This window comes from Triturus cristatus, chromosome 1_2, assembly GCF_964204655.1.
Source record: "Triturus cristatus chromosome 1_2, aTriCri1.1, whole genome shotgun sequence".
Taxonomy (NCBI): Eukaryota; Metazoa; Chordata; class Amphibia; order Caudata; family Salamandridae; genus Triturus; species Triturus cristatus.
The window spans coordinates 561,556,823-561,576,443 of NC_140580.1; the positions used below are offsets into that span (position 1 = coordinate 561,556,823).

Consider the following 19,621-nt stretch of genomic DNA (forward strand, 5'->3'; position numbering starts at 1 on the left):
CCACATAACCTGAAGTAAAGTGTTCGTAGTGCGAGCGCAGCGCCCATGCCGGCCTGAGTGCTCTGGGGGTCTTATGGTCTGAAATTGTTCGGAAGAACCATTGGCTCCCCGACACCAGCAGCATAGGCTCGCGCATTCGTTCACAATGCAGGGCTTTCGAGAGAATCTCGTTGAAAACATGTACATTTTGCAAGAAAAGACCGCGGTAACACGCTTTTTTTGTACCCAAAGAGCTTCTAGTGCGTCTTCCTGACTGGTCTTCCTACGCAAGTTAATTTCTTTTCATTTGTCTTGATGCCAGGCCGACGGTAACGTTTTGTTTTGGGAGCGCGTGCTGCCGCGCACTCATTACTTTACATGCGGCTGTTCACGTAGTCAGACTGTTTTACATTTTGACAGATTAATAAAGGTCTCTTTGAGAAAGCCGGCAACAATTTGACGATACTTGTGTATTTTTGGAGGTCGGCGCGGCCCGTGGTGGTTCTTCTAAGTGCCTCGTTGCACAATTTCATTTTTACACAACTTAAATTTTACAATTTGCAGTTCGTACACAACTCTTGTATGTGCTTTCTCTATAAAGAGCATATATAATGCCCTTATAATGTGGCCGCGCGAGGTGAGAAAAGTGTCTGCGTTTAACACGCTTCTATAAAGTTTTCAGAAACCACGTTACAGAGTATTGAGCCAGGAAAGGCCTGGGTGGTTCTCCAGCGCCTAGATTTTTAACAGCAGAAATTAGGAGCCCCATATGTAGTCTGCATGTGTCTTAACAGCGTGCTTGAAATGCGTAACGTGGTTGTGCATTCTTTTCCTGCTGGTGGAAACTGTGCATTAGTGCCACCCGCCTCCCATCAATGGAAAGGGAAGAGCGCGCACCAGCGCATTGAAGAGAAAAGATGAAGGTGGTGGGAAAGGCCCGGGCATCCCACTGCTTCGGGACTCCAGAAGAGCGCGGGCTCTGCGTGCAGCTGTACCAAGGATTTCACACAATGCGGGGAGTGGGGCTTGTTCCGTCCCGGAGGGCCAGGCGGACAGACTGGGTCACATAAGCAAGTGGGATGGAAGACCAGTGCAGAGGAGTATTAATCCCTCCCGCAGGCTTACTGGGAGGTCAGACATGCCAAGTGCCGGGGATTAAAGCCCCGGTCCCGCCCATTTCTCTTCCCTATTGACTTACCTTGACGCTAATTTAAACCTGTGGCAAGAATCAAAGAGGGCTCTCGCATACCTTCCAAATAAAGATTCCCGCTCACCCGACGTGTCCCCTCCTTTTCTTCTTTTTTTTAGACCGTAAGTAGCAAATTGCCTGCTATAATTATTTTTGAGAGGCTGGTATGTTACTCACCACAGTAATTGGCTTTGCCATTTATTAATGGATTACATAAAAAACCTGAAAAAAAGAGTTGCTTTGTAGTTTGGAGCTTCATCTGAGGGGTCACCTGCTAGGCAATTCTGTACTGCTTACTTTCTTTACTGTCTTGTTTCAATTTGATCCGAGGATGATGGCAACAAGTTTAGTTTTTTATTTTTTACTCTTGAGGCTGCTTTGTTGATACGTTTTGACACACCCCTTTTAGAACCAGGGTGGTTGCAACTTTAATTTGTTTTAGTGCAGGTGTTATTCCTCAGTGTAGAGGAAACGTCTGCCATTTTGATTTTTGTCCAGGTCTTCCCTTTTCTACCCATCAGAAGCAAAGCTCCGAGAGCTTTTCCCCCTGGGGTCATGGCCTACTTGATGACTGAGATTGCATGGTACGCAGGTCCTCAAGCATTGACAGGTGTTCTCTTTATGCTAGGTGTGAAATGTGAAAGTGCACCTGATCATATTCTTAAATATGAAACCCTATGATTTTCTTGAAAAACAGATTTGAAGTCAAAAGTAACAAGAACGTAGATTTTTGGAGGGCACTCTACCAAAACTCTAATCGCATCAAGTCCATATCAACATTACTTATATGGTTTAACAAACCAACCTATTGTTTTTTTTTAGCCATGCAACTTAAATTAGTAGCCGTCTCTGCACTATATCCTTACTGCCCCATAGTTTGGAATGGGCTGGTAATCACCAATCAGCCTCTAACAAGTGTTAGAAGCCAAATCAAAATTCAGAAATCCAAAATGTTCTTGCCAAAATCTGATCGTTTTGAAGAGGAAGCCTCTTCGTTGGAGAAGGCTTCAGTAGACCCAGTGATACGGCAGGCGAGTTATGCATGCAACCAGTACTTATTTGTAAAAAAAAAAAAATATATAATAATTGCCAGGGCCCTGGTCAGGAGGCCACTGTAGCTGCACCAGCCATTGCTCCTGCCAGCGCTGGCCATGACATGGCCTACACAATTACTGACCATCACACTCCTACAAAGATGACAATTCAGACTATTCCAGGCCACCCAAATCTTTAAGAATTGCTTGGGTGGCCGGTATTACTCATTTTTAATTTATCTTAAATTATTAAACTGCTGTTGTTGTGCTTATTTCGAAAGTAGACAAACAGTGCCACCATGTGGTGGACTATAACAGGTGCTGGTATTGACAGTCTTGTGCCCGTGCCAAGCACCGGAAACCACCGGCTCAAATTGAGCACTGCATGCAAAGTGGTAGCATGTCTGGCAGCTTCCTTCAATAAATCAGTTTACAGCACGTCGCAACAAAACGATACATAAAGAAACCAAACGATGCTAGCAGGCTTAACACAGAGACTAGTCAACAGTTATCAGTTCTCATAATGAAGGTAGTTTAAGCGGAAATAACGGAGTAAGCATGCTCAGCAAAGAAAGGGCATCCCCTTACAAAATGGCCATAGGCCCACATGGGTGCTGTATTCACAACATAGGAATAGAGACGCAACACTTCTTCCTCCCATCATGCGCAAAACCCAAAAAGCCCTGTCCAAAATAGTGTGAAGAAATAGAGTATTGAAAAAGGGAGATCTGAGGGCCACTGGGGTATGCCACCCGAGGCCAGACTTGCCATTCCTGCATCCGAAGGTGGTACGGAGCTGTCCGATGAAGAAGCATCCACAACCACCCAGCCTCCTCCATCCATGAATCATCTGTTGTCATGTCAAAAAATTCTTGACATGTCAAAAGTACCCCTCACCACACTGTCGCACCTGTGAAAATCCTAAATATTGGGTAAACAATGACCAGCATTCAGAGCCTGTAGGCATATGCATAAAAGTCTTTACTGGCCTTTGTATACTCTTGCCAAGGCCTGACCACGCATGATATCAATGCATAGCGTCACTGGTAGTCACAGCAGTTAGTGGCGGCGAATATGTTATGTTGTTATGTTAAAATTTCTTATAAAGCGCTCGTACACCAATTTCTTGGCGAATAGACCAGAGTGGAGGTGGTGTCTCCATCCAGGTCTGAATAGGCACCTATTTCCGTAGAGAGGAGTCAACTGTTTGCAATGGTGTACAATATTAAGGAAGGGAAGGGCTTTCTGTTGCTTGGCTGAAGTAAATGGACGGGTCCTTATCAAAGATCGATGGGATGCTCCTTGATGATCTGTCTTATACTCAGTGCTTAGTATTAGTCGGAGTTGCAGGTGGGGCCCACTGGCATTCATTTTTGGGAACCAGCATTTATTTTTCCTCATCAGACTTTGATCCAGAGCAAGAAAAGCACAAACGGAGAAAAGGAGAAGGAAGAGAAAGACAGAAAAACATTAGGTAAGGGAGAGAACAGGGATGAAAAAGAACCTGCAAGAGTGAAATAAATGAGCAGGGAGTGCATGATGTTGGAAGAAAGAGGCAGGAGATGAAATCTAGAATATGCAGCCGTGGTATATGGCAAGCCCGACATTAGTCAGTGCCGGCTTCAGGCACCAGAGAGAAACTTTGGGCACTGGTACTTATTATGTTTCCAATTGACCTCTGTTTTTACCCCTAGTCTAAATGTTTCCCTTTGATCAAATCATGCTTATCCTGTAAGCACATTTGACACTGTCACTGTTACTGTCACCTGAATGCCTAATCTGAGTATGGCATTGAACCTTTTTAACACACTTTCAGGTTCGTAACAGTTCTTTAATTTTTAGACAAAATCACTGCAAATGTGATGCATTGAAGGTCTTTCTAGTTCACTCCTTGATTGCCCAAGGCAAGGGAAACTCACACACGAGCGAAGATGTCTCACTGCACTTAATATTAATTTGAAAGGTGTTGGGTGTCTCCTGAAGATGGTCACAATCAGGAAGCAAAAGCAACAAATGAAGGCAAAAAACCTCTTGGCAGTAATGGTCGTTCTTTTTTTTTTTTGTCAACTGGTTTTATTAGCATTTTGTGCACAAACATGAATAATGAGCATAGAACATGATGCCATTGCAAACCGTCAGGATTCCTCAGAATGAAGACTTTTAATCTGGAACTATAGGATGGCAGGAGGGCAACCAGAGGGCTGCCTCTGAAGGGCGAGGAGCACCACCGGGATGCACACCGAGAGCGAGGAAGAAGCGATCCCCTTGGCCACTGGCCTAGTCCCACCTGAGAGATTATTCACTGTCTATGCCTTGTTGTGGAATATTGGTAGTTCTTGATGGAAGATTATAAATGTTAAAGAAGATGTTGATGAAGACACCAAAACTACTCTGGGACAGGGTAGAGAAAGAGCCCAGCATAAATATCTTCTAGGTGAGAAAATCCAGCTTAGGATACCTGCGACAGAAAAAAGGAGCAAAAATCAGATAAAAAATAAATCATCCCAGTGTGCAATGAGCAAAGCAAAAAATAGGAATACATGAGCGTTGCTATGCAACCTTCTCTGACCAAGGCCTCCTTGTATATGGTCTCGGTAGGAAATTAAGTCACAAGAAAAAAGGTTGACACTGTCTCGCAGTAGCGGTCCGTGGAGGGAGTTCCGTGGGGCGGGGGACGGAAATGTAAACACCGGAATATGGATGAACGGAGGTAAGTACACATTTAAATAAATAAAAACGAATTCCTTTGCGCGCGCTGCATCGCAAAATGCGATGCAGCGCACGCAACGAAATTAGTTTTATTTATTTAAATGTGTACTTACCTCAGTTCATCCATATTCCGGTGTTTACATTTCCCCATACCTGCCCCTCCCCGCCCCGCCTCACCGCCCCATGGAACTCCCTCCACGGACCGCTACTGCTGTCTCGAAATGGGGGAAACTCGGACAACCTCACTGGGAAAGCATCCATTTTGGATAGGAATAGAATTAAGACTAGCCAGGTCTTCTTCAGGAAATTTCTCAAGGATGCAGGGATAAGAAGAAGATCAGCCTAACATCCGTCCTTTCTTCAGTGCTCCAGAGCTCCTTTAGTCAGTTCCCCAGCCTGGCGTTCCACAGTGCTTGCTGACAGCGGGGAGATCCCCAAACCGTCATGATCGTGAAGGCGCCAATGCGGATAGGTGAAGTAGGAGAAAACCCTCGCTCTGTGCCAAGCATGAAGGATAAAAACATGTTGCCTTATCTTATGGAAACACGAGGCCAAGAACTCATGCTGCTGCCTCCTGTGAGTCTCATTTAGAGATGTAAAAAATATGTTGTGTTTCTGGGTTTCATCTTAGCTGGGAAGTTTGTCTGCCTGGAGTCTATTGGTTATTCAATTATATACTCGTAAATGCTCATCTCATTTGAGAAGTGATGTTATTAATACCACATTTAATGAATAACTGTAAGTTAATAATTCTGACCAAATTATTTTGCGTCCTTTTCCACATAAGTACAAATGTCACAATTCTGGAGCTATAAGTTTGCACTTGTGCTTTGTTATTAACTGGACAGTAGAACAGCCGCACACTGGTCTCTGGTGTTCAGGCTGCAGTTCAGTTTGTGTTTCACATGTTGTAAGCCCAAATCATACAAACCTTTCACAAACAGGACAAGCCCAAGTTACCATTTATGGATCGCGGTTAGTTGAATCTGTATTAAGTCAGTACTTAAGATGCCTCTCCACACACCCAACCTCTGAGCCCCATATCCGTGCTCCACAAGCCTCCAGCCATTTTACTGGGGAGAACCTGCAAGCTTTCTAGATCCCATAGGAGTTTAGCCTCCTTGGGACATGCAGATTTTTGATATTTTTTTTTCTCTAGGATTTCACATCATTTGGATAATGGCGTCCTCTAATTTTGCGCATCAGAATTATGAATGAATTGTAGCAGCGTAGATTTTTGAAACGCAGAGCCCGGTCTAAAGGTGCCAGATCTATCCTATATTGGCCAGACTCTGCTGATTTATTCTTCAGCCATTATTGACCCACCATATGTACGAGTGGCATTCTGTCATTCTTTTTATTTTTATTTTAACAACACTTTTTATTGATTAAGAAGGCAAGGGCTGCAGGCCCCTGTAAACCCAGGGGATCTGCCACATAGTAAAAAGCAACAACTCTTGACATTTTTGCCATATAGAGGAAAAATGGAGAGCTATTCATACATCATCTATCAAGAAACCCCCCCCCCCCCCAACACCCAACCCCCTCCCCCGGACCACACCACCGCCAGACACCACCAGAACCATCTTTATACAATTAGAGCTCAGCACCACGCTTGACATTCAAATAGGCCCCAAGTCTCCATCCGCAGGAACCGGTGCAAGGAAAATGCCCCTATAATCAGCCCACCACTTTCAGATCTTGAAGTGTTTCCGAGGACACCCACGCGCCCTAAAGATCGGCAACTCCAGGCCCATACTGAAATCTAAACCTCGTTTCCAAACATTGAAAGAGGGAGCCGCCGGGGCCTTCCACGCCCGAGCCAGATCCCGCTTGGCTGTCATTAGGCCCAGAAGCAGCAGGTGACGCTTATAAATATTACCCCCAATATCTGCCATAACATGGAGCAACACCAATCTGGGGTCTACAGGGAGATCCCAGCCCAACACTTCTGATAAGCACCCTAACACTCTCCCCCAAAACCGGTGCACCGTAGGGCAGTGCCAGACCGTGTGCACCAAAGACCCCACCTCCCGCCCACACCTAAGGCAGTCCGGGGAGGCTACAAGACCCGCCCGCCATAGCCGCTGTCGCGTGTAATAAGTCCTGTGCAGATACCGAAATTGGACGAGACGCAGGCGGATCGCTATACTAGCCTCACGGGGCATTCTGTCATTCTTGGTGTCAGTATTGAGATGGGCAGGCGTTGTTACTATTTGTTTATTTGGTATTTAGCCATAAGAAGAGTACCCAGTACTATAAATGTTGCACATATTTTGCTTTTATACTAGGCTGCATAAAGGTGTCCTCTATTGAATAAAGGCATCTATTCTTTGTGTTGCGGGAACACCTGGGGGTCCTTGACTCCTACTCAGGAGGTCTACGACTGCTTAAAAAATAGTAACAGATTAATAAAGTTTATATAATAAAAGAAGTTGATGTAAAATGTAATTTTTTTTAAAGTTTCGTAAGTGTAAAAGAGTTTGCAATTGGAGTCTAAAAATTAAGTTGTTGTCCTGATTCGTGGGAGCAGTGCAAATGTAACAAACAGAATATAGTATGAATGATGGGTGGCCTCAGTTGAATTTAGAAAAGCCCCAATTTTGTTTTGTAGATTTGTTTGTGGATTTAATAAAATATTTCATAATTTGTGTAATTTGTTCAATGAATGCTTGTTTCTGTATTTTTGTGTATTGTTTTGAGGTTCAAATCATCAAAATTGTTGGCCACTGCCTTCAAATATTCGCTCAGGTGGGGTCCCCGGATTCCAATAATGATTGAGTGGGGGTCCATTAATCAATTTAGTGTTTTTTTGAGTTTATTCATGCATGTCTAACTTTTACTTGGTGCTTATTTGCAGTTCGTTTGTGACGGGGACAGCTTGTTGTGATCATATATCACCTTTACGAATCTGGAGCCTTGAAAGGTAAGAGTAATTTGTGGTTGTTGCGCATCCCTTTGAGGGATAACAAGCATGTTCTTGATATGCTTACCATTGCTTAAAATGTCTAGCTGACAATATTAAGTTAACATTAACTAATTTAGTGGTTTTCAATTGTTTGAGTTTGGTATCTCTACACTTAATTGTAACGTATATTTTTTTTTTTTAAGTTCAAGAAAAGGTTTATTGGAGAGATTATTATGATCATAAAAACAATACTTCATATATGCAGTTATTTGTTAATATATAAATACATGAAGGTGTAATAAAGAATAACGATATATAATATCCATTAAAATAGTAAAAGGATAATATAGAAGATGATATGAATACAAGCAAAGGTTCACAGAAATCGTAAATAACAGTACATGTCAAAAATACACAATTAAAATTAAAATATATATATATATATATATATATAGATATATATAATAGAAAATGATAAATTAAACATAATTATAAATAAACAATAGGAGGTCACGGAGGCTTGGTCACTTCTTGTTGTGAGGGAGCAGGTAAAGGAGTTTTCTTCACGGTATCGTCTAGAAATTGTGTGAGTGGGCCCCAAAGGTGAGAACGTTTAGTAGCAAGAGAGATAGGATGAACGAGTGCTGTATCAAGGCGATGATTGTGACATACAGCATACCACCAAGCTAAATAGGACAATTTAGAGGAATCTTTCCAGTTTTTTGATATTTGCTGAAAAGCTACAGCTATTAACAAATCAATAAGTGGTAACTGAGATTGACTTGTTTTCCAGTCCGGTGTTAAACTAGTAACGTATATTTTTATTGTTCATCCTACATCTTACTTTCTCCACGCTTGACGGAATAGATAAAACGGAACCTCCCTAAATGAGTTCAATTTGGTGACTGGTTAAATGGTCATATGTGCTGAGGAGAGCTTAGATTTGTTTATCTTCAACACTTAATGAAAGTTTTCTTTGAAAAGGCACTATCTTTTTCTTCATTATACAGATTATGCTCCATCTCTAGTCATGCATTTATTTCTTGTATTCATGAATGAAATGTTCAAAACTGTAACAGACATGCTTGATTGATCAAGAATGTTTATGATATATTTGGTATGCTCTAACCGAACAATTGCGCCAGTTTCGCGAATTTGTTTGCTTGACTCCTGACTGTTATAGTTTTGGCATTGTTACTTGATAATGCTCTATATTCTGAAATAGTTGAGAGGTGGTCTTGCTTATCACATGCATGTGGAGTAGATCCGGGCTGGACCACTGGTACCTGGAGGATCGAAAATACTTTTTGGTTTAGTTTGCTAGAGGTGACCCGATCTCATTGAATAAAAATCAGCAATATTGGTGAAAAAGACTAAAGGTGATAGAGTCAAGTGCCATTTAGTCCTAGACTGCACAGGCCATGGTCTCCACATTAAACGTCAATTGCCACATAATTCCCACAAAGTGGAGATTTTCTGGGCTTTCCCCAGAAAGTGAAAAATCATTTTTACATTGTCCCAGAATGTTGGAGTGAGTAAATGCAGATTTTTTGATAGAAGATGTTCATGCTACCGATTTCAACCCTAAAGACTTTAACACATTTCAGGGTTCGATGTTCTTTTAACATACTTAGACTAACCGTACTTTGGTGCCTCAGAACATGGAAATATAATGATATACAATACAATATAAAACATTTGACTGTGTTCTACTGTGTCAAAACGGATAAAATTCCAAACGTTAAAATCTCAAAGTTTTAGTAAAGTGTGGGGAGCCATCAGGGTAAGGATAGGTGCGGGAGCGTTGCAAGAGTGGGTTGCTGCAAAGTACAACTTAAGAGCAATAAAGGTTAATACAGAATGATGGAGGAAGAAAGGAAAATATGCAATTTAACCAAAATGCATAGCAAAGATAACCTCAGAAAGGGAGAGATTGGGGCATTTGATCAGGCAGTGCTGAGCCATAAAAGATAAAATAGTCACAAAGACATAGTATTTTTTTGTTGTCATTTGGTTGCAAGGGACTGAAAGTGGAAGGCACAGTTTTTCTGGCAGATTTTCTTCCCCCATTCTATGATGGCAGTCTGTTGTCTCATTCCATTCTGCTGTATGTACCTTCCTAAAATGTTGGAGTTCATGGAAATAGAAAATTATAGGGCCAACATGCACTAAGAACTGATAAGATTTTGTTCGAAAGCCTCCCAGGGCTTATGCCTTTTTGCCTTTTGAGCTTTGGTGATTTTATCTCACGGGTTATGATATTTTTGATAACCTTCTAATCTTGTCATACGAAAGGCATTATTGAATTACACTGCAGAGTCTTACCATTCTCTCCAAGATGACTTGGGTGAAATTCTGGGGCAGGCAGCCTCAGTGAGAAATTTCTGCTTATTAAAGTCATCAATTAGCATGAAGGAGTATCATGCATGTTAACAGTTGAGCATGATGTCGACGCAGATTCAGGCTTTGGTTAAAGACTTCTTTGACATGGAATCGGACCCCACAGTGCATGGTAGGGCTTCCCTATTATTTTATTTTTGGTTCTTAGGACTGGATAAGGACTGCCTGGGTTTAATGTAAAATTTTGCGATTTCTTTAGCAAGATGCATGTCAGACCTTAAGGCCTTCGATTTCTATTTTCTGCATCTGAACAAACCATCTGAACCAACCATACTAGCTCCTCCTATGAGGTTCTGCACTGGTAGATATTTTGTGTAGTTGCAAGATCCTACAACCATTATGGGACGTATGATGCCATGTCTTAATATGTCCAACCTGTTCTCTTCATGCTTCCTGTATCATGGCTGGGCACACAATTGCTTTACAGTACAATGGGATCTTGGATCCATTACCTGGGCTTACACCAAAGCACAAACCTTTTTAGGATTGAGCTTGCATCTCGCTTGCGAAACACTGCTTACAAAAAGGGATTGGAGCACTCCCATTGCTTACCATTTGTGTGTTTGAGTGCCACTCTTATTTCCAGCAAACCCTAATTGTCTAATTCAGCCGAAACGTCACTTCTGGTGCTTGCAGTGGAGCACGGACCAAGCACAGATCAGTTAAACTTAATCAGTACCTATCCGCCGCTCCCGACGTTATTGAGGTACTATTTCTTCCCGCTCCCGCTGCCTGCTGCTCCCTCATAGTGTTGTTTTTCTTGTTAATTGCAGTTAGGGAATGCAGTTTATTAAGTGTCCTCGCTCTCAACAATAACAGAGATGTGTTGAAGGAAAACTCTGATGCAGAAGATGGCACCATTTTAAGAAACACCAAATTTCACTCTGATATTGGGTCCTGAACCATTTTTTGGCATTTTGTTTTTCAAAAACAGATTTGTGTTAGTATGAAGCTTATTCAAGAGGCAGGTAAATCAAAAAGTGCTTCCGTTGCTATGAGGTGAGATGGAATTGCCGTTCTAGGAGCTGTCCTTCCCCGTCCCTTTGGTTACAACACCTTCATTAGGTCTTGCCTAGGCAGCACGTATGCGATGCTCTAGGAGATAACCTTTAGAAATTGGTCAGCTCTTTTTCAAGCGCTTGTGCTGGCATCCACCTTGCGGGAGCGAGCAGCAGCGCACGCGCTAATTGAAAACAGATGGCCCGCGCGCCGCTGCTCGCTCCTGCAAAGTGGATGCCAGCACAAGCACGAGTGCTTGAAAAGAGCTGTTAGCATATTGTGACAAAGGCTCTCAACTCCTCCCCTAGCTCCGGGATCGCTTCAAGGTTCTTAGAGTTTGTTCCATTTTGATTTGGTCCATTTCTATGGTAGACACAGGAGAACTAACGCTAGACTCGAACCAGGTTCCCCAGTTCCAAGTTACGCCACATCCTTTCTTTAAGAATTGCTGGTTTTCTTTCGAAATGCCTCCTTGGGAAATCAGACTGCTTGTTGGGATTCAAATTGGGAACAAGCGCTGCACACGCTTCACGGAAGCCTGGTTAATTTTATTTCATCATCGCGTTCGGAGGATATGTCTTTCTTTTCATCATGTTTTTTTTTTTTTTTGGTTGACTGCATTTTAAGTACTTCCCACAACTGTACAAGTTTTGCTTTATTTGATCAGCGTGGATCATCTCGCTTCACAGCTGCCACACTTCAACTTTCATTATTGAGTTCACCATGGGACACTGTACGCCTTTTTCAATTTAATTCAACATGTTGGCAACAATAAATGACCATGTGATATTCTTCAAGTGGCATGCATAGTTTTTGTATTTAACGCGCTAGGGAGCTTCAGCAAAAGAAAAACCGTAGAGAGGTGGCGTTGAGGTCGGAAGACCAAAGTTACAACTTTATTTTAAACAAAAGCTGTGCAATTTATTGAAAACCATGCTTTTTTTGGCATCAAAAGCAGAAGGAAAATTTTACACTCAGTGCGGTACGTTTCATGTCAGCTCAAAAACAACCAGGATTTCGGTCCCAAATACTAAGTTCCACAATTCTAAAGTCCACAACGGCCACTAGATGAGAGCGTAGAATGCTTCAAAAAAACACATACACTCACACACACACACACGTCATTTCTCAGATGAACACACACGTTTTCTATTTTACAAAGTACATAGTAGTTTTGTCCTGATTTATGTAGCACACATAGGTTACAAATCTTTAGCTTTTAGACCGTTTAGCCAGAAGAAATTCAATAGAGAGGTGCTGTTGCAGCCGCCATAAGGATTTACCTTTTTTCCCTCATAAACTACCTTTTGGAAATTGTTAGGGGAATACAACAGTTTTTCAATGCTTCGCATTAAACTGCTAAATTTAAAAAACACAGCCTTAGTTAATCTGATCCTCCAAATTTGAAAATTGTAAGAGCACCACATGCTTCACGGAAAGCGCATTTCATGTTGAATGAGTTATTTATCCCATCATTATCTCTGCGTTGCGAGGATGTGCGCTTTTTCAAAATCTATTTTTTGTTGTTGTCTGTGTTTGTAAGTATTACAGACTACAAATAATTGGGGGATATTTTATGTGACGTCACACTGGTGGATTGCATGCTAGGGGAATGCTTTCAGAGCAGGGTGGCTGCCAGAACTCAACCCGTGCTCACCTGCCCCCATTCTGATTGTGGCATTCTGTTGGGCCTGTTATGAACAGTTCTACCCGGGCTGAGAGTGCATGTGTTTTCCAGCTGTTTTCCCCGTATGCTTCTACCCCCACCTACGCTTCTGTCTCTCACTCCAGTCATTCTCTCCCCCATGATGCTGTTTTGCCCTTGTGCTTCTTCCCATCAACTGGACCTTATGCTTCTCTTCCCCTCCAACCCATATCCCATGTTGCTCTCTGTTGCAGATGTTCTGTGCTTCTTCCGCCCTCCATGTAGTTTCCCCCACTCTCCAAGTTGATACCCCCGCTCTCCATGTTGCTTTTCCCACCACACCCTCCTTGTTGCATCCATCTATCTGCTTAAAAAAATAGTGATTTCACACTACTGTTTTTTAGATCCAAAACGGTGAAATAAATAAAAAGGAAAAAAAAATACCCACACCTACAAAATGACATAGCCACATCATACCACCCTTTCCCCTCCTCTTTGGCCATGTTACATAGTATTGCTAAATCTATTGACAATACCAATAGGCCCAATTAGATCTCAAAGGCGAGACCTATTGGCTTTGGCACTGCTTGTTTTTTACAGTGATTGGTAAATACGTAGTAAACGGCACAAACGCGAAAAAATGCAAGGACATCTTGCGTGTTTTCCTTGAGTCGTTCCATTTGTAGCATAAAATATAGAAATGTCAAAGATTTCAACGTGTTGAGAAAATAGCGACATGCCTATGGTTATTTGTGTAATTCAAAGAAAGGCAACTTTGCTGTTTTATGTTTTTTAAAGCGCTGCATGAACAAATGCACAGAAATGACTATAAGCAATGTTTGGATCAAAGATGCTATATCAACCTTTATTAGTGGATGGGTGACACAGGAAGCACTCTCCTATGTTTAATGTTTTCTTAGTTCTATGATGTTTTGTACAGTGCTTAATGTATGCAGGTATCTTCCGGTGCCCGGCACCAGCATTTAATTGTCAACACCGGCGCATGCGACATTCTGACACAAAGTAGCGCTGTCTGGCTATTTTGGAGATGACCTTGACAACAGTTAAATATTAGTTTAATATACATTAAAAATTACTGTTACCTGCTGCCAAAGCCATTCTTATAGCTTTGGGGGCCTGAAATAGAATTGTCACACTTGTAGGAGTGTGATGGTTAGTAGTTGTGTTGTCACTATCATTGGCAGCATAGCAGGGGTAATGTGTGGTGCAAGCTTCAGTGGCCTCCTGACTAGGGCCCTGGCACTTATTTTTATTTTTTTTTACTAATTAAGCACTGGTTTTGTAACGAGAAATACATAATAGAATTTCATTTCATGCATTCCAAACTAGTGATGTGTGTGGTCAGACGAAGAGGGACTTCACTAGATATTACTGACACTCGGGTGCCAATTCCGATCCGGTAAAAACCGGGTACGAACCGTCGGACGGAGCCTTTTCTCCGTCCGACTCGTACCCGGTGCGAAATCCATCCGAAAATGCAAGTACGATTCATACGGAAACACCATTTCCGTACGATTCGAACAAAACACCGACCGAACAGAAACTAAACACAATTCCGATCCTGAAAGGAGCCGACGTGACGTCGGTACGCATCCAGCCTACGTTTCACGAACCAGGAAGTACGATTCGAACCGACGTCATCCCGCACGGAAAATATTTACCGGCTGCCAAAAACTGCCGGGAAATCAGGACGACACACGCAAGGAGCAGCTGGACGCGACGAACAGACATGGACCCGAACCTACGTGCCATCCCTGCCCTCCTAGCAGTCCACCTGGCGTACAGGAACCGACGCAGACGCCGCAGAAGGTCAGCACAACAACCAGGGGCAAAGGGGGGGGCAGGGGCAGGACACACAACACCAACACATGGTACCAAATCACACATGGCCTGGACATACCTGACCATCAGGGCCTGGTCACTTCCAGGGGGTGGGGGCAAGGCCAGCAACGCAAGCGTCCGCCACAACGGAAGTGGATGGTCACGCGAACCGGTACGTACCCTACCCAGGCCGCAAGAGCGTGGGTACGGAACGTACCACGCGTCCCCCTACGTCACTCCAACAATAGCGGTACGGCCCGTACCCACGTCAGAAAGGCCTTGGTACAGCTCGTACCAGCATTGCTGGGGTCATGTAGGGGTACGCGTGGTACGACCCGTAGCCACGCCCCCAAGGCCTGTGTACGGTGCGGACCCCACGGCCCGCAACAATGGTGGGACGCACCGTACCCACACACCAAAGGCATGGGTACGGCCCGTACCCAGGCACGCAGAGCGTGGGCAGGGGTATGTACGGACCGTACCCCCACCCGTGGAAGTACGGCCCGTACCCCCACCCGTGCATGTACGCCCCGAACCCCCACTCGTGTATGTACGCCCCGAACCCCCACCCGTGTATGTACGCCCCGAACCGCCACCCGTGTATGTACGCACCCAAGCGCCACCCGTGTATGTACGCCCCGAACCCCCACCCCACCCTGGTATGTACGCCCCGAACCCCCACCCGTGTATGTACGCACCCAAGCGCCACCCGTGCATGTACGCCCCGAACCCCCACCCCACCCTGGTATGTACGCCCCGAACCCCCAGCCGTGTATGTACGCACCAAACCCCCACCCGTGTATGTACGCACCAAACCACCACACCAGCCGTGTATGTACGCACCAAACCCCCACCCCAGCCGTGTATGTACGCACCGAACCACCACCCGTGTATGTACGCACCGAACCCCCACCCCAGCAGAGTATGTACGCCCCGAACCCCCACCCGTGTATGTACGGACCGAACCCCCACCCGTGTATGTACGGACCGAACCCCCACCCCAGCCGTGTATGTACGCACCAAACCACCACCCGTGTATGTACGCCCCCTAACCCCCCCCAGCCGTGTATGTACGCACCGAACCACCAGCCGTGTATGTACGCACCAAACCCCCACCCGTGTATGTACGCACCTAACACCCACCCCAGCAGAGTATGTACGCCCCGAACCCCCACCCGTGTATGTACGGACCGAACCCCCACCCCAGCAGAGTATGTACGCCCCGAACCCCCACCCGTGTATGTACGGACCGAACCCCCACCCCAGCCGTGTATGTACGCACCAAACCACCACCCGTGTATGTACGCCCCCGAACCCCCCCCCAGCCGTGTATGTACGCACCGAACCACCAGCCGTGTATGTACGCACCAAACCCCCACCCCAGCCGTGTATGTACGCACCGAACCACCAGCCGTGTATGTACGCACCAAACCCCCACCCCAGCCGTGTATGTACGCACCGAACCACCACCCGTGTATGTACGCACCGAACCACCACCCGTGTATGTACGCCCCCGAACCCCCCCCAGCCGTGTATGTACGCACCAAACCCCCACCCGTGTATGTACGCACCTAACACCCACCCCAGCCGTGTATGTACGCACCGAACCACCACCCGTGTATGTACGGACCGAACCCCCACCCCAGCAGAGTATGTACGCCCCGAACCCCCACCCGTGTATGTACGGACCGAACCCCCACCCCAGCCGTGTATGTACGCACCAAACCACCACCCGTGTATGTACGCACCAAACCACCACCCCAGCCGTGTATGTACGCACCAAACCACCACCCGTGTATGTACGCACCAAACGCCCACCCGTGTATGTACGCACCAAACCACCACACCAGCCGTGTATGTACGCACCAAACCCCCACCCCAGCCGTGTATGTACGCACCGAACCACCACCCGTGTATGTACGCACCGAACCCCCCCCCAGCCGTGTATGTACGCACCGAACCACCAGCCGTGTATGTACGCACCAAACCCCCACCCGTGTATGTACGCACCTAACACCCACCCCAGCCGTGTATGTACGCACCGAACCACCACCCGTGTATGTACGGACCGAACCCCCACCCCAGCAGAGTATGTACGCCCCGAACCCCCACCCGTGTATGTACGGACCGAACCCCCACCCCAGCCGTGTATGTACGCACCAAACCCCCACCCGTGTATGTACGCACCAAACCACCACCCCAGCCGTGTATGTACGCACCAAACCACCACCCGTGTATGTACGCACCAAACGCCCACCCGTGTATGTACGCACCAAACCACCACACCAGCCGTGTATGTACGCACCGAACCACCACCCGTGTATGTACGCACCGAACCCCCACCCCAGCAGAGTATGTACGCCCCGAACCCCCACCCGTGTATGTACGGACCGAACCCCCACCCGTGTATGTACGCACCAAACCCCCACCCGTGCATGTACGCACCGAACCTGCTATAAGAATGGGGTGTGCAAAACACCCCCAGCAGTGCCCAGACACAGGAGGGGTGGGTGCAGGGTCCTCCCAGCAGTGCCCAGACACAGGAGGGGTGTGTGCCTATCACTCCCAGCAGTGCCCAGACACAGGAGGGGTGTGTACCTATCACTCCCAGCAGTGCCCAGACATCGGACAATATACCCCATCAACAAGTTCAGTGACCTACAAGGGTGATACCCCAGATGCAGGCGGAGCCATCGCTGAGCCAGCATGGCTATATTGAAAGGCAACCCTCACACATCCAGGAAATGTAGACACAGCACAGCACAGCATTTGGGAGACACCCTGCAGGAAAAATGGCCTGGGCCACAGAGGACGGAACACACCTTGGGACAATGTCACCATACAGTGAGAGCAAACATGACCAAATACCATTTGCAGAGACCTTTGTGATGGCACGCAGATGGCAGGGTACACCCCATGAGCAGCACACTCCAACATTTCACAGACCCCTAACACATTATCACCACCCCAACGCAGGGAGCACCAGCACCAACAGCAAGTCCAGGAAAGCATCAGTGTGCAAAACAAAAAGAAAAGGCTTTATTCAGCAGGAAAATATATCAGAGAAAATGTCCACTATGTACAAGGGCCATGGGCCAGCCCAGCAGCAATGTCCGGGGGGGGGGTACACATCGGGACGTGTGTCCCCTAGCTTGCCTGCACAGTTCACAAGTCCATTTCATCCACAGAAGAGGGGGCATCAGGGGGGAGGGTGGAAACAGGCACCGCAGGGACAGGAGGGGAAAGGGTAGGTGTTGTGGGTGCAGGGAGGGATGAATCTGCCACAGGGGGGGTGCCAGCGCCAAAGGTGGAGGACAGAATGGCGCTGCACACGTCGGCAAGTTCCCCCAGCGACTCCCCCGTACCCAATCCAACCACAGGCCCCAAGGAGGGGGGGGGGGCAAAGGGATGGGTCGCAGCGCCACTGGGGGAGGGTGTGGACAGGGTGGGGGACTCAACTCCCCTGGCCGGGTCCCGCCTCCACCGCTTGCGGGGTGGTGTCATCCTGGGGCTGGGGGGCACACTCGCAGTGGATGATGCTGTCACTGACTGTTGGCCAGGAGAGCTAAGGGGAGTGGATTTGGAGGGAGTGGGTTGTGTGGAATGCGGACTCCCACTGTGGCTGCGTGTTCTACGTTTCCCCCCCGACCCAGTGGGTGTGCCTTCCTCACCCTGTGTGTGCGTGACAGGAGGTGTGCGCTTCGACTTCCCTGGTGGTGTGGTGCCTGTGTCTGTTGGGGTGCGTGCACGCTGACGTCTGGATGTGCGTGGGACAGGCACGGGAGTGGGAATTGTGGATGGGGCAGGGGTAGGGGGTGTTACGCAGCGCTGCAGGAGATCCAGTGCTGCAGTCAGTGTGGAGTCTATGGACCTCAGCAACTGCCGTTGGTCAGACTGCGCAGCCGACATGCCCTCCATGTATGCCTCCATCTGGGTCAGCACCTGGGTGTGGGCATGGAGGACATTTAGCATCGCAGTCTGACCAACCTGCAACTGCCTCAGGATGTCCACAGACTCCGCACTCACCGCAGCAGTGGTGACAGGGGCAGGGGGTGCGGTGCCTGGCAGGAAGGAGACATGTGGGGACCGAGCACGGAGGGAAGGGCCACGAGCATGTGGGAGGCCGGTGATGGAACCTGAGGTGGCGGGGGGATGTGGAGGGCTGCCATCAGCTGGGGGGGCAGACTCCGCCACCTCTGTGAGCTCAGCCTCGGACCCGTCTGCGTCATAGTCTGTGTTGGCAGTCAACAGGTCCTCCGCCTCACTCCCTTCGGCCTCCGTGCCACTCCATGTGCCAGACAGGACAGCACTGCTGGTACTGGTGCTCAATCTCTCCTCCCGGTCCGTGCTAGTGTCTCCTTCCGTGTCCCCCGGCGATGCTGTGGGCAAGGTGAAGAGACAGGAGAAAATCAGACACCTGTACACTTATGTCACATGAGTCAAATATACATAGGTCACATTGCATAGCCTGAAAAGCAACAGGAGTAACACCTACAAAACAATGTACACATGTAGGCCATGGAACACACAGTTTTTCTACCCACCATGCCACTGAGACACAATGGAGATCATGACACAACAGCAAATCACTGCACCTGAAATTTTAGAGAGGAGTCAGCCTCTGGGGACAAATGTGCACAGCACCTGCACCACACTGCGTCGTCAAAAAGGGATGAGCATGAATCATATCCATTTACTCTTGCCGCATGCTGCAAAGGCAATACATGAAACCAGGCCACACATGACAGGGTCACTGCACCTTGAGCGTATGTCCAGTCAAACATCACACACAGGCTAAACCCAGCAAGGAGGATGAAGCTTCTGACATGTAGGCCTTGTACGCACAAACCACCCACACCTGAGACAATCTCATTGAGACGGAGAAAGTATGTACACCTCTTACTCTGGGATGGAAA

At 46.8% G+C, this 19,621-nt stretch overlaps 1 protein-coding gene across 1 annotated transcript in view; it reads left to right on the forward strand.

Annotated features, from left to right (window-relative positions):
- Positions 1-19,621, forward strand: part of FBXW4 (F-box and WD repeat domain containing 4) — a 609,765-nt gene that overhangs the window by 422,069 nt on the left and 168,075 nt on the right. The window contains exon 6 of the mRNA XM_085606457.1: positions 7,772-7,837. Within this exon, the coding sequence (XP_085462583.1) occupies positions 7,772-7,837 (66 nt within the window). The remainder of the gene's footprint in view (positions 1-7,771; positions 7,838-19,621) is intronic.